The 17,819-nt window shown below is 37.3% G+C and overlaps 1 protein-coding gene across 3 annotated transcripts in view; it reads left to right on the top strand.

The window, feature by feature from the left end:
• Positions 1 to 17,819, top strand: part of edil3a (EGF-like repeats and discoidin I-like domains 3a) — a 226,486-nt gene that overhangs the window by 128,511 nt on the left and 80,156 nt on the right. For all 3 annotated transcript variants that reach the window (XM_079607124.1, XM_079607126.1, XM_079607125.1), the window contains one exon: positions 13,878 to 13,991. In XM_079607124.1, the coding sequence (XP_079463250.1) occupies positions 13,878 to 13,991 (114 nt within the window). The remainder of the gene's footprint in view (positions 1 to 13,877; positions 13,992 to 17,819) is intronic.

Raw genomic sequence — 17,819 nt, 5'->3', positions numbered from 1 at the left:
GGTCTAACTGTGCATGTGTATGAGTGTCATCCCTCTAGCATGTTTCTGATTGGAGGAATAAGACTTGTTGCAACTGTCCCCTGCTGCAACTGTCCCCGGTCTCCATACTACATGGCACGTTTGGGCCAGATTGGGATGAGAGGTGCTGTAATAATGTAAAATATGAGAAAAAGAATGTGTTTTTTGAACAATCGTGCATGAAACCATATTCTACAATAATGCATTACAATAATGCGCTCTAGACATTTGTCACTAAAATAACGCTATAGCAATGGCCTCAAATGAACTATAAAAATGAGATGAAAGTCATGTGTCTGAAAGCTGCAATTGTTTTTTTTTTTGTTTTTTTTTGGTGATATAGTGACTGGAAATGGTCTTGTGTTTTACCATGGGTGCTCGGCCATTTATGTGTTATCGGTGCCTATGCGATCAGCAATAGTTTGTATCTCCACCCTCAAGCTCAGGCAATGAATTATTTAAAATAACCTGCAGCTACACTAAGTGGTAATACAAGATGAAAGAGAATAGCATGGAAGGGGTTTTGTTCTTCAGGCAGTCTAGTGAGAATAATCCCAGCAAATAAGAGTGTGTGCACATGCATAAAGACATTTAAAAAAAAAAATTTTTTATTTAGTTTGCTTGTTTATTTGAGATATACCGGTAATCTATATAATTATTTGAAATTGTGTGTGTGTGTGTGTGTGTGTGTGTTAACCTGATAAAATGATTGACCCATGAATCAATCTATCAATAATGATGAGTAAATAAATATGCACATTCCGTTTAGTCATATGTTATTTGTGAATTGCATAGATAACTTGGTTTTATAATAATTTGTCATGGCAAATATGTGCATGTGTGGTACAAATCTAAGAAGCGGGAGACTTTTTTATCCATTGCTCTCCATAATCTCATTGTGTAGGAGAAACAATTAACATACAGTATTATAGATCTCATTAACTGTATGCACTTGCTTTTCCATTGACATACACTCAATGTTTTGAGGGAGAACAGATTGCTTCAAAATAAGCTTGTAGGCGGCAGGCCACGCTTCCTCTCAGCCATAGGATTCTGTCGTGTCTGGAACTGCTGTTATCTCTGAGCTGTCTAAAGGCATCAGGGAAAACAAACAGCAGGAATAAAGCCTGAATCAGAGAGTTTCATGGGTTGGTGATCCTGGTTTCCAACATCAGTCCTCATCTTGTTCTGCCTAGCCGGCAAACTCACGTCCCATAGATCACTGCTGACCTTTTCGTTTTCCATGTGAATGTTTGGCAGACTGGACAACTCAGGTGAACATCATTCATGCCATGCTACAGTGTACTTGTCAATCACATTGCTGTATCTGAAACACAAGCTGAGTGATTTCTTGAGGAGGATGGGACAAGAGAGAAGAGGGTGCTCTTATTTTACTAACTGACACTGAAGTACAGCAAAAGGTATCAGCTGGTTTGTTTTCAAAAGGTTATTATTCATATCCAAATTTAAGCTTATCCCAGATGTAAGATTGGAAATAATTCAAGACTTTTGCTTTTAACTTCCTCTTCTCTGAAGTCACAGCAGTGCTGATAGTGATCTAGGCCTGTAGGCCAGAGGTTTTGGACAATGGGGAATTTGACTGAAGTTGACAATATAGTATGTGAAAGTGACATGTGAAGGCCAAGTATGGTTTTGTCCTCTGCATTTAACCCGTCCAAGTTAGAGTACACTGACTGGACACACATTCGGAGTAGTGAGTAGTGAACACACACACACACACACACACACACACACACACACACACACACACACACACACACGCGCACACACACACACACACACACACACGCACACACACACTGCTATCCACAACACAGTACCTGTGCATGTGTTCCGTGTCAGGTTTTCATTTGTAAAATAATTAATTTTCCTTTCATAAATTAAATTAACAGTTGCAAGCTATCTATGATTTATTTTAAATAAAATAATCTTCATTGTACTGTTTGGTCCTTTTATTCAGAGTGCATGTGCTTGAAGTGAGGTGAAGTGTGCAATTTCAGTGCACGTTTCAAAAACAGTAGATTTCCAAAACGCTCCGTTTACCTGCCATTGGTCAGAAAAAAAAACACATTGCCCCATCTCAAACTCACCCCATTGGTTGCGCCACTGTTAGGCTAGCACTGTTTTGAAAACAGCATATAATCTGTCTTTACGCTTTTAGGGAAAATCAACCTGCAAACGGATTATAGAAGTAGAAGTATTTTATCATATAACAATGACAAACTTCAATTTTAGAAACACTTTTCAAACAAGACAGATTCACAGCGATGACAACCCAATTTACATATGGGATATTGCTTTAGTAGTAATTGATTTTATTCATAATTAATCTGATTGTCCTACACAAGTACAGTAAATGTATCTCTCGGGGATGACCTATATATAGTCAGGAACGGTGTTGTCACACAACCTGACAATTCTAGCTGCAGTGGGTAACCTAGTTTTGTGCGTAGAATGTGTTTGTTGGTTTTCTTCCCGCTATCCAAAACATCAATTGATATAGTGCTTTTCAGCGACAAAGCTTCATTGAAGGAGCAAAGTGTAGAGCTATTGTATTGTTCTTCAGCATTGTTCTACAATCCCATCGAGACAGAGCTCCTCTCTGTGTCCCCTGGTGCTGCCACACTGCATGCCTCTTGATGGTTTCCCCTGTTTTTCTCTCTTCTTCTTCTTCCTCTCCCTTTCCATCTGACCCCAACACTCTTGCCATTCCTTTCACTTTTTCCTTCTATCCCCATACTTCTCTCCCAACCCATTTCTCAGCTTTCTCTCTTTTCATCTCATCTCTGTCATTTCTTCTCTCTCTACTCTCTTGCTCCCCCCCCCCCCCATCTCTCCTCCTTCACTGAAGGTTTATGTGCTTCTTTTCCCTCTTTGTGCTGCAGCCGAGCCTTCATCTCTGCTGCCGGAGCTCCACTGGCTGGCTGCCAAAGCCTGTTAGTACAGAAACCTGCCCATTCCTCAAGCACAATCCACTGCACTTGCATTAGGACTCAGCCCATCCTTACAGCCAGGCCATGAGACTAGAATCATCCCGGCAGCATTTATTGTAAAAATACTGAGGTGGTGAATTCAGAAATCTGCTGCAACTCTATATTTCAGCACAGAAGCCTGTTTTTCATTCACAAATCAACTGCATCCAACTTAACCAGACAATATTTGCTCTGGTGTTGTACTGCAGTGTTTAAATGAAGTCGTTGTCCTTCTTTTCGCTGCAAAAATGCCAACTTTCTTTTCAAAAGTTATCATCAACGTTGTACGGTGGTACAATGTATTTTATTTAATAGAGATGCACATTTTGTAGTGTGGCAGTAATTCAAAAAATCACTGTGGCAGTAATTCAACAAAATGATGGTCAAAATAAATGGATTACAACCATGTTTGCAGTGTAGATTAGGGTTTTTTTTAAGAGCCAAATCAGGTGTCACTGCAGTGGTGGATGTCCAGCGAAGTATGTCAGTTCTCAGTAGTCTGCTGCATCATCCACAGCTGAGCACTCAGATAAATTTGAATAGTGTAATATTGCAGGTCATTTCTATCTATAATTGTTTGTTGTCATTTATTTTATTCATAATTTGTTTGATAGTACTTTCTACACACACCTACAGTAAATGAATTATTTTCTCTGGGATGACCTACGCACATACTAATTTTGCAGAGCTAGACGTTTTACTGAGTCAACATATTTCGTTGATCCTGGAACAACATTCCTGCCGAAAATTGTATCATAACCATATCCCTACTCCTAAACCTAACCCTACCCATAACTTATCCTTAAAAGCAGAGGGATATGATAGGCGAATAACACGAAGCACCTAACCTTGGTTGTAAGCCTAAACTTGACATAAACTGTAAACTTTGATGTTTGATGTTTCATTGGATGTTGACCCAGGAACATGTTGCATTGTGAAATCAGGTTCTGCATGACCTGCATATAGTCAGGAACAGTGTCTTAATGTGCACATTCTTATGTATACATTTATATATTTTGTATTATAGTTGCATTTACAACTTTAGTTTTATAGATGTAATATGAAAAATGTAAATTTCAGTTTACTTGATCATTTGACTTCAGGATCATACCTCAAGATAATTTTCATACATGACAGATGTTGGGTCTGACACACAGGATGTAATTAAACTCAGGGGTTTGCGAGTTCCATCAAAGATCCCGGCCCCCAACTGCTCAAGGCACCTGTTAAACCAAAGATGCCGAGCTGAGAGAAAATGTCCCCGTTGGTAATAAACCAAAGCCTTGCGATAAACATAGCAGTTCTTCACAACATCCAGAGAGCTCTAGAAATATATTATTATACATCGACTTAAAGCAGCAAAACTCTAATTTTGATTTTATCGGCTGTGTAATAAGTTTATTCATGAGGGAAGAACTTTTAAAAAGTTATTTAAATGGACCAATCAGGTTGCATTAAAAGCATAACAGTCAAGCTAACCAAATAATTTAAATTCTCAAAAGAATTCACTAAAACATCTGAATTAGCCATCTCATGTTTCACGTTCACTCGATTATTTTTAATAGATGCACTGAATATATGGGCCACATTCAAGTGAAATATACCCAGTAAATTGAATTATAGCAACACATAAAAAAGTCTATGAACTAGACCAAGCTCCACTATTTTAAACAGCCACTTAATAAATTATAGCACCTTGGGCTGATATGAAAGTTAACACTGTGTCATTTTTATGTCTTAAACCTGAATTCCACAGCTTGGCGTCTGCTGTTTTTTTTTTTTTTTTTTTTCTACTGAGCTAAGCAGGAGATAAGTTGATAAACTAATGATGTACTCTCAGTATGGTTTCAGTCATCAAACTAATTGCTTGTCTCTGCTCAGGGCAACAGTAAAAATCAACTGTGTATTTATTTATTTTTTTACAGCTGTGTATTGAGACCTCTGAGAAACTAGCCCTTTTGCATCAGCCTCATATTTAATACAAACTGCATGACTTATAATACCTACGACCATGGCATTTTCATTTGAGTTAATGAATCATCACTTGAATGTCCCCGGAGACTATAGATCGTATTTAGTCCTAGATCTAATCTGATGTAATACTCAAAGAAGAAAAGTAAGATTCTATCTGACCACAAACTTTCGTCTGCTAAACAGCACATCAACCATAGCAGTAGTGCACAAGAAGTTGCACTCAAACTGCAAATGAAATTAAATGCATTTGAAGCATTTGAAGATCCAACAATATGAAGTGTTACGATAAATATGATTATTTATTTTCTACTGACCTCCATGAGTGTCACATCTACTATTGGCATATTTAGTAGAGTCAGTTGAAAATCAGGCAGGGACAAATGGAGCACCTTTAAAAAAAAAATACAAATACGTTTTGTGGCAAAGCGATTGAACTGGAAACACATCTCAAATAATAATTGTGTATTTTATTTCTCCATTCAAATAAAATATAGCCAATAAAATGCAGAAGAACAAGTAGTATAACTGTTGGAACCTTAAAGGTATAGCGGAGGATCTTTCCTAATTTTAGAAAAGACACGCCCTCTCCAATTTTTTAAAAAATGCACATGCGCAACACTCTATTTGAGAATGAATTTGTCTCAACTACAAATTGAGATGTTTACCGTGTCTACGCGGTGCATGACTTGTGCCAGGGCTAGCATCGCTAATCATAGCTTACATTAACTTTTACTAGCAGTGATTTTAAATGTATTTCTCCAAATAGCATGACAAACTTTACCTGTCTAGTAGAATCTTCGCGACTGCGGCATCAGTGGGAAGCCCAACATGTTCTTTTAACGCACGCCAGCGTGTGAAATATTCATCCAAAATCACTCTGGTCTTGTTTCTATATGCTGCGGCCTTTCTCTTCTTATCATACACTTCGTATACATTTTTTCTCTTTCGACCCTCAGCCATTTTCAAAGGAATGGCTGAAACCGTAACTCATCACACATAATACACCTGAAAGTGCGCATGCGCAGAAAGCGAAAACTACATAGGGAAGAGCACGTACGACGGCCTTACGTAAACATATCACCAGAATGATTGACACTTAGGTGGACCAATAGTATAGGCTACCCACCCGGAAAAAGAAAATCCTCCGCTATACCTTTAAGACTTCAGTCTTCAGCGTCACATGATCCTTCAGAAATTATGTAATAATATGCTAATTTGCTTCTCACCTATCATTGATTGAACGTTTCTTCTTATTATCAATGTTGAAAACAGTCATGCTGTTTTTGTGGATACCATTTTTAAGGATTTTTTTATTATTATTAGTGTACAAAAGAACAGAATTAATTTGAAATTTGAAACATTATACATAACTTTACTTTCTTTTTTATCAATTTAATGCATCCTTCTTGAATAAAAGTTTTTTTGTTTGTTTTATCTTACACCAAACATTTGCACACAGTAGACTTTTTAGAAACATTTGTATCCAGGATGACATAGAGTTGATAAACTAAAAATTATTCAACAGTTAGTTCTTGAATTTGATCGGACAGGCAACAATTCAAAAAGTGGTGATTTAAAATCCAACAAGATATTATTGATGCATTATTTAGATAAAGGTCATTCTTACTTGCTCTTTCGTGGTAATACAGATGTATTGTTCAATATTTATGAGGCTCATTGTTGTGGTGGACAGAATGTAAACATTTTAAAAGGCCGGGCATATTGTTTGGACGCAATCTCACTCCACATATTGAAGCGCCATATTTAGTATTGATATTATTCATTTTTGGCTTATAATTGACTTGTCAATCAAGCAGTAGCAGTTGCCCCCTGAATTTGCACTAATCTTAGTTATCCAAGCCCCATTTTTATGTGCAGAAACAGACTGAAATGCATTAGAACAGTTTTGCACACCTCTGCCCTCTGTAGCCCCCCCATCTCTAACACTGTGTCCTACTCCACCCATCTTCTCTGTTCTTCTGCACGGTTCATCCTCATCCGAGTATCTCAGAGCAGGTGTCCACGCCGTAGGGGTCACTGCTGCCTACAGGAAAGGCCATTTCCCATTCCCTCGGCTCACTCCTGGGATGCACGGCTACCAATTTAGTGCTTACCGTCACAGCCCTTCATGCCGGAGTGCTATTCATCTCTCTCATTATCCCCGACTCAGAACTGCTTTGAGCCGAACAGGGAAAAGGGTGAGAGACCGTCGACCACGGCCAATCAGAGTTTGGCCTGAGACTAACTATAACAGCAGATGTTGTTAAGGGCCTGATAAAGGGTTAGAAGGTAGTTACAGGGGAGTGTGACACACTTTGGAAGATTTTTTTAAAATCCTTCGGTAGTGGAGAGAGAGGGAGAGAGATTGTGGAGTTATTTTCTGTTCTGGGAAAGGCATGATGACAGTGAATGTAGATTGGAGGAAGGCTGGAAACTTAAAAGACATGTATACACGCATGCACCACAGACAAACACACACACACACACCTCCATCCCCTCGCTCTGTGGAAATGGCCCTATGTGCTCTGAACACTAAATCAGGTTAAGCCTCCACTGTCTCCCGGCTAGCAGAGCACTTCATCACTCACATGGCAGACAATGCCACAGCAAAGGACAATCCCTCCTCTCTCTGTCTGCCTCTGCGTGTGCATACTAATAGACATGAGTTGTAAAATCCTTCCAACATTTTTTGTGTCTCTGTTTGATCTTTACAAAACCACCTGGCGCAGTTTTGAAATGACTTTCGCATATGTAGTTCACAAAAACACGTTTTTGTACTGTTTTGTTTTGTTGAACGCAACAGATGTGATTAACCCTCATGCTCTGCTGAGATTGACATTAATTTGTGTATGTTTGTGATCTTAGAGATCCCAATTTTAAAACATCCTTTGATCCAATTTAAAATGTAGGCAGATTTAACCGCAGGCCCATAGGCTACTGTATCACATTTGATATATGAATTTCTAAGGCCGCTAAATTATCTCTGCATATTTTTCTGTTTATATGAAAAATCGGGTACATTTAGCAATATTGCGGGTGAATTATGTATATGATATATATTACGCTGTTATGATGACCTATATGCCTTTCTCCACTGGCTTTCTGAGTTTTCAAAGCATTACTAAGGATGCTGATTTTTAGAAGGCAGCTATAATTCGCTCTTCCACTACTTCTTAATCAGTTTCTGGTCCAAACATACATAGCTGAATTAAACCAGTATTCCACTTGCCATTGTGTAGCATTTACTACTGTAAAGTTGACTGAGTGGATCAGGTTTTCTGAGCTTGTGTGATTGAGTGAAGGCGGGGACCGCGTATACTAAATGAAGCAAGAGTGTGCAGGAAATAATTTGCGCAGAAAAAAACATTTAATTGTGTCATTTCTGTATTTAGGGATAGAATTATTGACTGGAAACTTTAAAAAATCAGATTTATTTGCATTACAAGATATCAGAATTTCTTCAGAATTTCAGAATTTTCTTTATTGTTAATAACATCTGCACCAAATTGCATATGTTTGCTCAGTTTGGGACTAAAATTAGTTCTTGAGTATGCACACTATCGGCCATACAATCTTGGTGTATCAAATATTATAGAAAAAATAAATCAGTTTTAATTTGTTTTATTATAATTTTTTTGTATAGGTTCAATAAACTATTTCATAAAAAAAAAAATATGTATGCCATATATCAGCCTTTGCAGGATTAAATCATTATCCCTCACTTTTACAATTGAGTACACATGCAGTTTGAAGAAATGTGACTGATATTATGGTAATGTTGTTTCCTCATTAACCTTCATTCTCTGATGAGACTGACTTCTGAGAAAATGCTTTGAAATATAATTTATTTAGCATGATCGGCTACAGAGTGCGCATCAGTCTGAGAATGTGAAAACTCATTACATTTATAAATGGTCATTCATTGCATTTTATGCATGTTTTAACAAATAAAAAACATTAACATTTTCTGGAGACCAGAAAAGGAGAACCCTGAACCACAAATCACAAGGTTAACACTTTGTCCCCCTCTTATTCATTCTCATTAGATTAGATAAAACATGAAGCATCAACCCGATACATGTTAAGTATGTTTTTCAAGCCCGTGGGGTCTCCCAAAGCACAAACAGAACATAAGACAGAACACAGTTTATTAAACAGGCTCATGCATGTGCACATGTAAATACGAGTGTTCACAAATTAAATTCATGAAGTTTCCCTTAAGGGATTACATCATCATGATTAAATGTATGATTTTTGTACGCAGTGACGGCACTACCACTAAACTTCATATTATTCTGTATGATCATTCCTTACATGAATTCTGGAGCAGTGTGAGTTTTGTAATATTTATAATCATATTTTTTTCCATATCCCTCGTGTCTCAGAGTAGCACAGCGCACGTGAGTGTTTGGTCAGCGAGCAGGAGTTCATTGACTCTGATGGCTTCTAGTTGAGGGATCTTGATGTCAGGTATGGCAGAGTTTTGTTTACCTGACCTTGAGCCTCTCGGTGTCTGTGTCTCTCCGACTGTGTGGATTAGCTACTCTTCCCCTGAGGTAATCCTCTCTCTCTCGCTCTCCCGCACGCGCTCTTGACAAGCGTACGCACACACTCTCGCCCACCCCGACAATCTCACACTCACACACACAAAAGATTTAATTGCCCCTCACTGATCTAAAGTCTCAGTCCTTAAGCTCAGTCCGGGGTTGCTACACCATCTCAAAAGGACCTCCACTCTTGCCAGGTCGGCTTTGTCTCCATGTACACCTAAAGTGCCAAATGCCACATGATCATCTATCAATTTGTCTCCAATGGTTCTGTGAACACAATGGAAGAAAAAGCAGGAGTTCTTCCAATAAAGAAGGAGCCGAGACGATTCTGTCATTACATGCCCAATGCAGGTGCAAGGTCTAATTGTAGCAAATTACAGTGAATGTGTAGTGCAAACCGCAGTGCGCTGCATCATCTCCAGAACCCATAACCCCCCCGTGCTCATTTGAGCGAACGATAAAGCTTTCAATACTTTCTGCCGAGAAAGAAGGTACCATAATTTGAGTGTTTTTTGAAGATCCTCTGCTATTGAAAGGTCAAATGAGTGTATAGTATGGTCACAGAACACTTATGTCATGATCTGAATTGAACTAGATGCACATTCACGCAGGCCTGGAAGCTCTGAAAACACTTATTTACTATACTGGTGTGTCTGAAAGGTTTTCATAGCTTGTGCTTTGCTACTTGTCAGAGAGCATTTCATCCAAATTGTCATTCAAAAGCAGCTTCCATAATTTGGTGGAACGGTTCTTCTTGAACAGTGTAACTAAACATTAGACTACTGTGAATGTGCATTTATGACAAAAATGGCACCTTTATCTTTACATAACTACTAATGTCTATGTTACAGTTTATTTCATGTGATCTGCTTCCAGTTTATTTTTTAATACTACTACCATTACTACTGCTACTATTACTAATAATAACAATAATAATTAGTAGTAGTAGTAGTATATATTTTAATTTGATCAGTTTTTCTCTGCCTTTAAAACTGAACTGTATTTTTGTTACCCCATTTTTTCTAAAACTATGGGTTTTTCGCGGGCCGCGCCCCACCATATGAGAAACACTGGTCTAATTAATATATTCTCACTTGGTTGGACATGTTTCTGAACCCCAATGGGTAGCGTTGATGTGTAAACTTGTGTATAGTTTTTTTTTGTTAATGTTTCTGGTTTATGAAATTATATCAGAAAGCTCTTTTTAGCTTGCGAAACAAGTTTTGAGTGTTTTGAGAAATATGTTGTCATATTAGGCTGAACTCTTATCTACAAAGGTTAAGGAAAATGTGATTCCTCATGATGACCCCTTTAACGAATCAACAGATTTGTGAAATATAAAAGCAAACATTAGCACCTAATTTTGATTTTGAAGTAGCTATTAACTTAATGATAATTTGCCCTTGTCGTTGTCAGCAGTGCTCTCAGGTCTTTGTTTGTCAAGTTAATGATCGTTAATGAGAGCGTTAAGCCTCGCTCACTTGAATTAATTAAAACATAATCCTTGTGATTGTGACAATCTCCTGCTATGACGATGGCACTATGTCTGACAAGGGCTTGTTTGTGCACCCATGCTAATAAAGCACTTGTTCAGAGAGGAGTGCTTAGAGCACAGTTTTCTAATTTGAAGTTGCATGGTCATTAAGATGTGTGAAGTAATGAAGTAATTGTTGTGCATTTGATTTTCCATCACAAGTGGTGCATAGTTTGTGTGTGTTTTAGATAAACAAGAATACATAACAAGTGCAAAACCTACAATATATTCAAGAGTGATTTGTTTTTTTCTGTAAAGTCAGATCTACTGCATACATTTGTGGTGTGTTTTAAAGGGCAACCAGTTATTGGCACTACTAAAATTGTAATTCATAGGAGCACAAATGGCACTGAGCATTGGCACTAACTTTGTAGGAAGGCTATAATAATCTCAAGCCAAAACCTAGATCAGAAAAAACATTTAGGGATTCATTTTACATACATTCAATGTCCGAAAATACCAGCAGGATGTTAAGTCTTTGATTTATTAAGGCCAGATAAGTTAAGCAAATCAAGGCTGCTGTTGAATGGAAGCTTATCCTCCAAACATCAAAGCTAAGTCCTAGAGCTCTGTGATGGCTGCGTGTAACATTTTCTGCTTTTGAGATTTTAACTCTGTTCTATGAATTATTTCAGGATATCGATCTATCTATCCATCCATCCATCCATCCGTCCGTCCGTCCGTCTGTCTGTGTGTGTAATTTAATCTTTACTCACACCTTTGTCTGTCTGTCATCTATCATCCATCCATCTGTCTGTCTGTCTGTCTGTCTGTCTGTGTGTGTATGTGTGAGGTATGGGATGTGGGGGAGTGGATTGTTTCGGATAAATCTTGGGTTGTGGGCCTCACAAGAATAGTAAAACCTGATATTTTTGACCTTGTGGGGACTTTTTTATTGTTGGTCTCCACGAGGAAAGCAGCTTAGAAATCATCCTAGATGGTGTTTTTTATGGCAAATTTAAAAATGCAGAAAATAGAGCAGAATAGGATAGTAGGGGATAGAATATACACATAATAATAATCAGTGTCTATGGAAAGTCCTTATAAAACATGAAAACCTGATGTGTGTTTGCAAAAAAAAAGTTAAAAAAAAAAAATATATATATAGGCCTATATATATATATACACACACACACAAAAATCTTATTTTGTGTTCAACAGAAGAAAAAAGTCATACAGGTTAGCAATAAGGATGAACAAGTGATGACAGAGTTTTTTAAAGAAAGAACTCTTTACCATCCCAAAAAGTTACACACTCTAACTTTATTCTTTGGCCAGACACACATGAGTCTTGTCTCCTGGCATTTGGTTTTAAGAGTTAAGGGTTTCCCTAGACCACACGGCTAGATTACGGTGACTGCTCTTTTTCAGAAAGCGGCTGTCTATATCCTGTTAGTCTAACCACAGAGGAATAAAGACAGAGGTGTGCTTTTCATCAGGCTAATTTATGGTGAGGCCTCAGGATGATGGGGTTGAATTTCAATGTCTCACTTCTATGTGCTCGCTGCGGTAGATGCTAAAGTGATGACCCCCATCACTGGTGAGCTCAATATGTCTTGAAACAGAACCCATATTTTCCTGTGTGGATTTCAGTTTGTCTTCAGTAAGAGGTTGCAGCTCTGAGAAGATAATATGCATAGGTATAGTAGCTTATCATGTGTCAGTCTAAACATATGTTATTAAAAGAAAAGGTCGCATTACCAACAAAGCAGCATTCAGTGTTCAGCAAGAGGTTCAGTTCAGTAGGGTTTTTACATTTATTTGCATTGGCATTTGCATTTATATTGATTTTCTTGCCATTTTCTACAGGAAGTTTACAGTACAAATTGCTTATTGGAATTATTTTTTACCATTGTTGATCCTAACCCCAGGATTCTCCAAGGCTGCTGTTCCTTTTTAAGTATACTTTATGAATATAATTTTACAATAAAAGACATTCGGGGATGCATGGGACCTGGACTCACATGTAGGCAAAACAAGTTTTAATCCGACTTGGATCATCTCCCAATCCCACAATCCCCTTCTATACATAGTCGCTGCCGTGCTTCCACAGATCCATGGAAAAACCTGCAAAATATAAATGTTCAAGTATGGAAAAGTCATTGAAATATCTGTAGGGAATGTATTTTTTTTGTAATTTTGCTCAGTGAAATGTTTAATCAGTGTGTATGTTGGATACGCACTGAAATGTTTAACCCTCGGCGACGTTCTGCTTGCCACACACACACAGACTCGTTGGGACTTGTGTCACCGTGGGGACCTAAATTGAGGTCCACACGAGGAAACAAGCTTATAGATCATGCAGAATGATTTTTTGGTGAGTGTGTGTCCTGAATGGGTCAGTAAGAATCATGTCCCTTTCACTCCTTGTTACAAAAAAGTAAATTAAAAATAAATTGTAAAATGTTTTCTCAATGACAAATAATCAACTATCTTAAAATAAACTGTTTTATACCATGTAAATAATGGACGTGTTTGTGCAATCATGCAATTGCTGTTTTAATGTCCATTTATTTTGTCTGTTTCAAATCCAACACTGTTTTGTATTCAAATTCATTCTTGAATTCATCAAGGACTTGCTAGGGAGAGGGTGTTATTGCTTTGTTGTCGATAGTCACCATTTTTAATCGCTATAATTTGATTATATGGCTGGAATTTTCTGCTCAGCTATGAGGAGAGAACCAAATATCAAATAACAAACAGTGCAAACCCAATAAATGGCATCTAACAGTGCATTTGAATGAAAGACGTTCCAGTAATTGCCTTTAAGCCTAATATAAACAATTCTGTTTTCCTTTTTTTCTGCAGATGTTAATGAATGCGAAAGAAGTCCCTGTAGAAACGGAGGGATCTGCACCGATCTTGTGGCGAACTATACCTGTGAATGCCCAGGAGAATATATGGGAAGAAACTGCCAGTACAGTAAGTTCATGTTCTTGTTTTTATGGATAGTTCCTTCCCTGTCCCATTTCTTCTCCCTCGGTCCATCCAGTGGGCTTTGTATTAAGTGAATTTTGTGACAGTTCAGAGCATCTGTTTCACCGGGTCCATGGAGAAGCATGCAATAGTAGCGGAGAACAGACAGTTATGCTCACACACACAAGACACATTGTGGCAGGGTGAACCGAGACGGGCACGGTGGGTTTGGTGCCATGCCTCGGAGAGGGATTTATTGAAATAAAACGAACATTAACTATTAAAAATAGATTATTGGAAATATTATTACATAATGAAAAGGGGCGAGATGTTTTAGCACCTTTTTCTGGACCTGACATGGCTCAAAATCCCAAAAGTGAACCTACCCAATTTCTTCCACTACATGTAGCCTATGCAGAAAGAGACTAAGGCATGCCTGGCAAGTAAAGGCAACAGTGTTTGAGTGAACATGGTGGCTTTACATTATTCACACTCCTCTCACACTATGCAAACTGGAATCATATGTCTTTTAGCCATCTTTTTTTTTTACTTCTGTAGTCAATGCTTGATGTACCAGGCTGATATATTGAACATAAGCTCTATAAAAGAACCGAAACACTTTGAATTTGGTGTGATCAAACACTTTGATGAAATAGTATTTCATCACCTTTCATCACCATTTTAGCTGTATTATGCAAAACATTTATATTGCTGCTTCTGTTCTTTTTTTATATAAATGGCCATGAGACCTAGAGAAAGATGCAGACAGAAGGAGTGGGACTGAGAGATGGCAAGAGACAGAAATGTCATTTGTTCACACTAGATATGCTTTATCACTATGAATCAAAAGGATATTACTTTTCTCTGAGTTATTTGAGATATCTCAAGACATTTATTAAATAGAGACAAACACCTCTATCATCCTTTTCACGGTTATTGCTTTAAACACCAGCATTTTTATAGAGGATATGCATTGACGTCACTTTCCCGCCGGAACACGCGCTCTCAGCCGGACTGAGTGGTAAAAGAGCCTGCTGCGTGACTGGATTTATAGGGAAAACTGTGACAACTTAACAGCAACAAACGATTATCAGTTTAAACTAAAGGTTGGTCTTGATATAGTGTTCCTTTCAACTTACCACATGCAGTGATCCATGGATATTGACATTCAACCAGGAATCGTGTTTCCTGACATATGTGCCTGATTTCGACGCAGGGGAAATACATACAGCAAATTTATATATATATATATATATCATATCGCCCAGCCCTAAAACTTGTATAGTTTTTTTCTCAGTGTTTATTTAAAAACATCCAATTATGCAGAATATAATATGGTAAATATTTAATGTTGTCAATACAATATATAACAATACAATGTATAGGGCATGATTTTACCCCTAAATTCAGCATAGTGACACAAAAAGATAACTGCAAATCCTCCTTTTGCTGCCTTAAGTCCAGTTGTTTCTTATGAATTGCAGTGATCCATTAGCTTCTCTGTTCATATACGGCAGTTTTTAAAAATATACCTCAGATTTCATGTCAAATCTAGTTTTTCAGTCAATCTCAAAGCTCTTTCTCGTTTTAAATGTGTTTTGTATGTTTTTCGCGCCATTCACGCTGAAAACCAATGCTGCCGCTCTGTCTTTCTGCCACTCAGTGGGCGTAACCGCAGTGACGTCACGCGCATACCCACTATACCAGCTTCCAAAATAACGATCAATTAGTTCGATTTTTGTGATTTTTTTGGGAATAAAATATATAGCAATGCAGATTTATTTTCTCAGGCTTTTTTTGTCCATATTTAAGGGTGCCAATAATTCTGACCATCACTGTGTATATTAATAATTAAAATTATTGGGCTGTCAGTTTAATGCATTCATTTGGTGTGATTAATTATATATATATATAACCCCCCGCAATAAAGTATTCAATTGTAATTGTGTTTAAAACAGCACATCAGAATGGAATAGAATGCTTTCATCTGCAATAGTGAAGTCATTTTCAATTATCTTTTTTTCTTCTTCTTTTATGTAATACAAAAATTAACAAATTATTTGTGCATAGATGATCTTCATTTGGGGGCTTTTTACTGTGAAAATGTATTCATTGGATTAACTGTAATTAATTTTATTAATCGGGATATTGTTTCATTAATCCAATTAAAAATGTTATTGATTGACAGCCCTGATAATAGCACCCACACAAACACGGGCAGAACGAAATGCTCTTCCATTCCAAACCCAGGAAGATGTGTCACCACCTTCCTAGAATGAGTTTGACCAAAGCCCTGTCAGAAAGCCTTCACTCACGTCTTCCCACACTGCTAAAATCGATTGCTGCTAAATTCCCCCAGTCGTTTGACTGACAGTCTCGCTCTATTCATTTCACCTTTTTGTCATGTTGAATCACTGCCACCTCCTTTGCTTTATTATGTGTGGCAAGCTGGCACACTGCAAATCATTTGCATGTTGAAAGTTTAAGGTTCCCCTCACTCACTCAATCTCTGTCTTTCTCTTTAGATTAGGAATGATGTAACCATGTAACTACTTCTTGACAGTAATAATAAAATAAAGAAACAAATAAATATATTCATTCAAAGCAAACCGCACTGGCTCAAAAATAGTATTTGGATATATAAATCACATTTATTTGTCGTTTCTTAGTTTTCGTATTACTTTTTTTGCCACTCACAGTAGCCTAGTTCTATTTGATGCTATATTATCTATTTCAGTGAAATGTCTTTAAAAATGTGGCTTAATTGTCCAAGTACTTTTTGGAGCAAGCGTATATTGGGAGTCATCATAAATCACAAGGCAAATTCTGTATTATTTTAATATTTTAAGAATGGATTGAGTTTGCATGTTTCGGCTTTGCACACATGGTCAAACTGCATGTTCCTACACAAGAAAGACTCTTTTCATAGGCCTAGCTGTGAATGAGCAGAAATTCAATGTGTAGTTTCCTATAATGACAGGATTTCTAACTATTTAAAACGACAAAGCATGCAGCTCCCAGCATATCATCATGTACTGCTGGATCTCAGACTGCATGACAAGTCATCTTAATAAGCTGTCACAGTCAAATCAAAAGGGCAATGTTTGTACTGCAGTGTATTTACTGTCCTCTGTCAGCATAGACAGCTGCTATTGGCTCAAGTGTTGAAGGCATTAATTGAAGTCTGCAGAAGCATTTTCCCACTGAGAGAAATGTTCTCCCAGTTTGCTTTGACATTTACTTGTGCGCTTGCTTGTACAACACATCTGACATGAACATATTGTCAGTTGTTTGCATGTTTTCAGTTGCCCCCATGTTGACAAAGTTCCTGTGTAAATTGATGGGTACATATTTGTTGTACAAAGTGGCATTTGCTTTTAATGCTTCAAATGTTTTGAGCAACTAGACTTGTTAAAAACTAAAAACAGAACTTGGTTTCAAATCAATAGAACATTTAATTAAATTAAGTAGTTCAGTCTCTAATTTTCCTTCCCAGCAAAGTAAAAGAAAAATGAAATCATCTCAGATCACAATATGTTTTTGCTATAAAATTAAATAAACAGTTAATTATTATTTATTTCAGTAAAAATTGTTGTGATTGTACCTTGGAAGACTGCTGATTTGTCCAGTGTGCAACTGCAAATAATGAATTCAAATATATATATATATATATATATAGAAAAAAAATGAGTATCTCTGTTTACAATGCATATCAATACAAAATTGTACAAAAGGAAAATGTATTCTGTTTTTGTCAGAACAATGTCTTGGTAAGAGGCTTGGGCAAAATTGTCTCCAAAATGTAGGAACTTTACAAGAAAATCAAACTTATTA

Source organism: Phoxinus phoxinus (genome assembly GCF_949152265.1).
Source record: "Phoxinus phoxinus genome assembly, chromosome: 3".
Classification (NCBI taxonomy): Eukaryota; Metazoa; Chordata; class Actinopteri; order Cypriniformes; family Leuciscidae; genus Phoxinus; species Phoxinus phoxinus.
This window is presented reverse-complemented; position numbering and strand designations above follow the sequence as displayed.